Raw genomic sequence first — 6,000 nt, 5'->3', positions numbered from 1 at the left:
GGAGCCAACTGGCCTTTGGGAAATGGCACTATGGGTCTCCAGTTGGTAGGTGGGGGAGCAGCTAGGAGACGATGGGAGAGATGGAGAATGTCAGCACTTCCAGTGACTGGCAGCGGGGCAGAGGATGCTCTGGGGGTGCGGTGTAAAGAGCTCAGCTACTTTACTTGGGACCCCAAGCACTAAAAAGGTAACAAGGCCTTGGTTTCCTTATCCATAAAAATGAGCAAGAAATATCTACACCGATGTCTACATTGTTGTGATGATTAAATCAGATACCTAGGGAGGTGTCCTATGAATATTAATTTTTCCTTCCTCCCTTCTTCTCAAAGGAGGAGGCAAAGGCTCCAAAGAGGAGACATAGTCACACGACTGCCTTGTAGAAAACAGACCTGCAGAGATTTAATTGATGCATAAAACACAGGATTGTCATCAGAGTTGGTCGTATCACATGAGCTATTCCCAAAGCACACAGAATGAGCCAAAACAACAAAATGGACTTTGTCTGTGCGGTACACTGATGCCTAAAAAAAGAAGGCAATTGGATTTTAGTTTCTTATTCCATGACAAAAAAAAAATGAGTGGTGGGACACTGAGAGTTGGGTTCTATGTGTTGGGGAGGCAAGCTCTCAAGATAAAAAAAAAAAAATGGGGGCATTTTATTTAAACAATGGGACAGATGTTAGAGAACATCCCCTGCTCTCCCCCCTCCCTCCCCCCACACCCCCCGCCAGGAGCCTGCTGATGGGATGTGGGGCTGCAGGAAGCGGTGCCAGAATGGCAGCAGCTCCAACTGGCACACGGTCCCTTTACCACCGGGGCCAAGCACTGGCCCAGCCCCTCACCCACCAAGCTCCAGGAGGAGGCAGCAGTGGGGTCAGGGGCAGGAGCTGGCACAGGTAGAAAAGACAGACGGAAACAAGGATCCATGAATATACACAAGTTGTTCCAGGAAGAGGAAAACCAAGATGAGGACCAGAAGCCATCCCAGTCTTTTCCTGTGGCTTTTTGGCTTCCTGGAGAAATTCTGTGCTTGAGACCTGAGACTAGCTGGGTTCTGGAGAGGAGCCCCAGGAGAGAGGGGGGCGTTCCTGAGCACAGCCCCCAAGGAAAGCACAGTGACGCCAGAGGGAAGAAAGGTGACAAAACATCCCAGGGCCCAGCCTCCAGCAACCTCAGCAGGGCTCTGGGCAGCTGCACCCAATCTTGAGATAGTCAAAAGGAGAGATGGAATGTTCAAGAAGGACCAAAAAAAAAAAGGAGAGAAAATAGAAAGGGTCTGATCTCTACAAGGATGAGGTATTGAAGAGACAGCTGTGAGCCCAGAAGAGCCTGGCCCTGGGTACAGACATTCCAGGGGGCTTTCTCCTGGTGAATTAGGAACCATACACCTAACCTTCCTGGGAGCCCCAAACAGAGCCCTGTAGGTCTAAGGACCAACTCCACTCCAAAGGGATTCCCCTGGCCTCTGAAGGCAGCTCCCCGAATCCCACCCTTCTTTCCAAAGGTGCCTGCGACCCTGATCCCCTTCGGCTGCCGCACATCATTGGTGTTGCCACGTTGACGCAGGAGATCACAGGAAGTCCATACAGTTCAGTCCCATACATTACGAGGTCACACTGTGTGGATTACTGTTTCCAGTCTCCCCATCCTTTTCACCCGCCCCACCCCCAGCCCCCCATGGTCCCTCCAAGTCTTGAGTGGGGCAAGCAGCAAAGGGGACAGGAGACTGCTCTATCAGAGGAAATAAAGTACAGGCAGCTCCTCAGGCACTTGGTCTGGGTGGAAGAGGGGCCCAGGCTGCCTCAAAGCCCACACTTGAGCCTCAGTAGTGATACACCTTCAGCCTGTTGTTCTCATCCAGGCCCAGCTGGAGTAGGTCTGACGTGGCTGTTGGTTTGGGCACTGAGGAGAAGAAATATCTGACCACAAGGTGAAGGAAAACTCTGCGGTCAGCTGAGCATGTCCAGGCAGGGGCCATGAAAGGGTCAAAGACCGAGAAGCGTCCTGTTTGGACTCCCAGGACACAACATGGACCCTGCAGTCCAGCTCAGCCAGCCCTGCTTCTTCAGTAGGCGGGGTTTGAGAATCAGCTAAAAGGATACGACTTGGGGTCATTCTTGAAATGTTCTAGCCACTTCCGGTTAGCCTCGACCATGCTCTGAAAGTTGGTGCTGCCCACTTCAGGGACTTGGGGATGGGGGCGCTGCAGGAGGCGGAGCTGCTCACTGGGAAGAAGGAGGAGAGTGTGGGGAGGGGAAGTAAGGAGGCAGGGGTGGCAGAGTAAGGGGGAAGTGCGGCAGAGCCAACCGGAGGCCATCACACTGCTTCTTCCTTCTTCCTCTCAATGTGCCAGATACAGTCTCTAGCAATTCAGAACTTCCTCCACTGGCAAGAGCTGCCCCTCTGGAAGGATGAGCATCAGTTCCCAAAAGAGAAGCGGGGGGGAGAGTGGGGGGGTGGACGTCCTCTGCACCTTCTGGGGTGCACACTGCTGACACCAGGCTCTAGGGCCCCATATCTACCTATTCCCAGCCAATCTCACCCACAAAAAGCTCCCCTCTGTCAACTCAAACACTTGCCCAGCATCAGCTCCCAAGCTGGCCAAAGGGATGGTGGGAGGTACTTACAGTTGGGGGCCTGAGAGGAGAGGGGATACATTTGGCAATGAATAAGATGAATGGGAAGTTAATAACGGGTTTAAATAATTGCCCATCTGTCTCCCCAACAGGGTACCCCTCTCACTCCAGATGTTTCTCTGCAGGGCTTGGGGAAGAAGGGAGCTGTAGGAAGAAACAAGAGCTCAAGGGCAAAGACAAAGGCCACACTCCAGGGCTGGAGGGACCATAGGAAGGGGCAGCATGCAGGGTCCCACCAGGGGCTTATTTCTCCCCACAGGTGCCACAGGGCAGCTTCCTAGTACAGCTGGCTGGGTAAGCCCAGCTCCGCCCCTACTAGGACCTCAGCGGTGTGGACTTAACTTTTCCTAGCCTTGGAGGGGTGCCTCAGACCCAGGCAAGGCATGAGCAGCTCTGTGCACTGGGGGCCTGCCTAACCTCATGGGCAACAGGAAGGAAGGTCTGCTCCCCTCAGAGGTCTCAGCTGCTCAGGGAGGCACAGCGGGCAGCTTGATTGTGAGGTTCCACTCCAAGCCCACAGGGAGGCTTACCTGGCAGACACATAGCCTAGCCTATTCTCCAGGGGGGAAGGGCTGCCGTTGAGCAATGGGATGCCAGCTGGAAAAATGGGAGGAAATAGCTCAGAATCAGGCAGCAGGTCCACTGAGCCAGCCCCAGCCCAAGCAGGCCACCTCCCTGCTCAGCAGCCACCTTCCCAGAAATGGGTAAGGCAGTGTCCTCAGAACAAACAAAGTAGGAAACGTTTCAGTGGCTGGAGGTGAGAGACAGGTGATAGAAAGGAATTGTCCTATTTATTTTATTTCTAAAACTTAATCTACTTTTCAATTTGGGTTGAGGCAGAAAAAAGAGATTTTTTTTAACTTTTTCATTCAAATGACTGTGTTTTTATGGCTTTTCACACTTCTTAGCAGGGCTATGAAACCAGAAGAGGCCACGTGGCCCAGAGGCCAGGGGAAGCCATACGGCCAAGTAGTTACTAGTGGAATCCTGGAATTACAGAGACATGGAGTCAAAACCCAGTTTGTTACTCACTCACTGGGTACCCTGGAGCATATTAAGTAATTCCCCTCTGAGTCTCAGTTTCCTCATCTGTAAAATGGGGATAAATAATTACTACCTCAGTGAACTATAAGGACTAAGTGAAACAATGCATATAAAATGCCTGGTCCATAATGTATTTCACAAGGTGGCAGCTATTATGCTGATGGTGACAATGACCTTTAGGTTCTGCTGAGCTCTAGAATCCCTACCAAAGGCCCCATCAGCCCAGGCTCCATGTAAACCATCCTGACCCACAGAGCCTCCAGCTGCAGGGCCACCAGCAAGGTCTTCTTCACCAGGGATCCACAGACACAGTCAATGCACCAACAAACCATGCCACAGTTGGGGGGGTGGGGGTGGGCAGGGGTAGGCAAAAGAGGAGGAGGAAAAAAGGAAGAGTAGAAGAAAGCGGGTAGAAGAAAGGGAAGGAAAGGAGGAGGAGGAAGTTGGGAAGGTCAGCCCAGAACCGAACACCAGCCCTAGGGAGGCTTACATGGAAAATACTTGCGCCACTTCTCCAGCAGGAAGTCATCCACTGTTTGAGCCGCCAAGGAGAACCTGGGGTCCAGCCCCGGGTCCCAGGCCCACTGGGTGGACACAGGTGTGAAGAGGGATGAGGCCTGGGAGGAGTAGGTGGGAGCAGGGGTGCTCTTGGAGGTCCAGGGAGAGAACTGAGAAGGTGTGGAAGCGAAGAGCGGCGGTGGCGGCTGAGTGTTGAGGCTGCCCAGCATGCTGAGGACACTGTTCAGCTGGCTGCTGATCTGCTGCAGGGAGCTGCTCAAGTAATGGATCTTGTTGGGGAAGGTGGAACTTGGGGCCAGGTTGACTGAAAGGAAAGAGGCAGACGGTGGGGAAGGACTCGGTTCGAGACCCTGGAACATCCCCAGATCCAGCTGGCTCTACGGCACTCTACTGGCCACCCCTCCCTGTCCCTCCAGATAACAGCCTGTTGGCCTTATAAGGAGGATGGAGGACAGCAAGGCTTCTGTGTTCCAGACAGTGCAGATAAGAAGCTGGCTGAGAGAAAGAGGCTTTCCGGGTGAGGCCCTGGGGAAGGGACCAGGATCCGAGAGAGAAGGAAAGGGAGAGGGCCCTTCCGCCCATCTGCAGGCCAGTGGCAGAGGGAGAACCGGAAGAGAAGAGGCTAACAGAGACAGCTCTCTTGTTGTAAAGTGCTCTGCAGCATTCAGAAGGCTTTCCCTGACCCTTTTGGCCCTGTGCATTAGCAACCCAGATGGCTTCACTCCTTCCTAGCATTTCCTGAGCACCCAGTCCAGACACTGGCACACAGAGACCTACCCCTGCAGGGCTGAGGGAAGGAGACTGTACCTCTGTTCCCCAAGTTCTTCCCTTGTCATGGACACTGTGGGACTCACCCTTGCCTCTCCCTCCCTCACCTCCCTGTTACCACCGCCACTCACTGTGAGGCAGGGGGCAAGATTCAGAACTCTCACTGCTCATGTCTTCCGTGTCACTGAGGTCAAAGGTCACCACCTTCTTGGTGGGGGCTCTTTTCAGAGTGTCCTCCTCTGAGGCCTGACAGGTAGAAGCAGCAGTCACTGGCCCTTCCCGTGCACTGTCTACCCCACTGCCCTTGTGATGTGTGGGGACTGAGGACTTGGTGAGCAGGCTCTTCTAGGGCCCAAAGTCCCAAAAGCACCCTGAGAGGCACATCAAGCAGGCTGCCTTACAGCAGGGTGGAAAGGAAGCGAGGATAAGAGAACCTGACTGCCTGAGATATAGGCAATAGAGCCACCAGGACCAGACAGATCCCACCCTTCCTCCCAGCAAACTCTCCCGGCAGTGTGTCTCTCCACCTAAGCTTCCCTCCTGCCACATCTAAGACTCAGGCAAGCAGCGGAAAGTCCACAAGGTCCCGGGGAAGGCATGCACATCCTTCATGCACATCCATTCCTGACACATGGTCACCCCTCTCCTAGGTGCCATGCAGGGTAAGGACAGGGACTCAGCCCCCTTCTCAGGAAGGGGCTTCTCAGCAGGAGGCTTCAGGTATACTCAGGACCACAGACGTGTTCAACAAACTCAGGGCTGAAGCCACTGCCATTTTTGCCAGCCAGGAGCCCTAAGCCTACTGCCCAATCCTGGGCCCTAGAGGCCCAGCTCCCCCAACAAAGGACCAAAGAACCCAACCCAATTTCAGGAACAAAAGAGGGAGGCCAGGGCCACATTGGCCTATGAGGCCACAGGGCTGCACCTCTTCCCGAAGAGAAGACTCCAGCTGATTCAGCTTCTCCTCTTTCTTTTTCAGGAGGTCATGGCCTTTCCGCATGGCCGACTTCATCTCATCCAGGTGCCTGGTCTC

General features: G+C 53.8%; 1 protein-coding gene across 10 annotated transcripts in view; it reads right to left on the bottom strand.

Annotated features, from left to right (window-relative positions):
- Positions 1–370: 370 nt before the first annotated feature.
- Positions 371–6,000, bottom strand: part of CEP164 (centrosomal protein 164kDa) — a 73,379-nt gene continuing 67,749 nt past the window's right edge. For 8 of the 10 annotated variants that reach the window (XM_008569620.1, XM_008569627.1, XM_008569626.1 and 5 more), the window contains 6 exons: positions 5,893–6,000; positions 5,099–5,213; positions 4,171–4,503; positions 3,167–3,233; positions 2,103–2,225; positions 371–1,919 (listed from right to left, as the gene is read on the bottom strand). In XM_008569620.1, coding sequence (XP_008567842.1) covers positions 1,823–1,919; positions 2,103–2,225; positions 3,167–3,233; positions 4,171–4,503; positions 5,099–5,213; positions 5,893–6,000 — 843 coding nt within the window. In that variant the 3' untranslated portion in view covers positions 371–1,822. Of the gene's footprint in view, positions 1,920–2,102; positions 2,226–2,482; positions 2,781–3,166; positions 3,234–4,170; positions 4,504–5,098; positions 5,214–5,892 lie in introns of those variants that run through there. The other 2 variants (XM_008569624.1, XM_008569630.1) reach the window with 2 other exon arrangements.

Source organism: Galeopterus variegatus, unplaced genomic scaffold (genome assembly GCF_000696425.1).
Source record: "Galeopterus variegatus unplaced genomic scaffold, G_variegatus-3.0.2 Scaffold521, whole genome shotgun sequence".
NCBI lineage: Eukaryota > Metazoa > Chordata > Mammalia > Dermoptera > Cynocephalidae > Galeopterus > Galeopterus variegatus.
The sequence above is the reverse complement of the archived record's forward strand: the minus strand, read 5'-3'. Positions and strand labels throughout refer to the sequence as shown.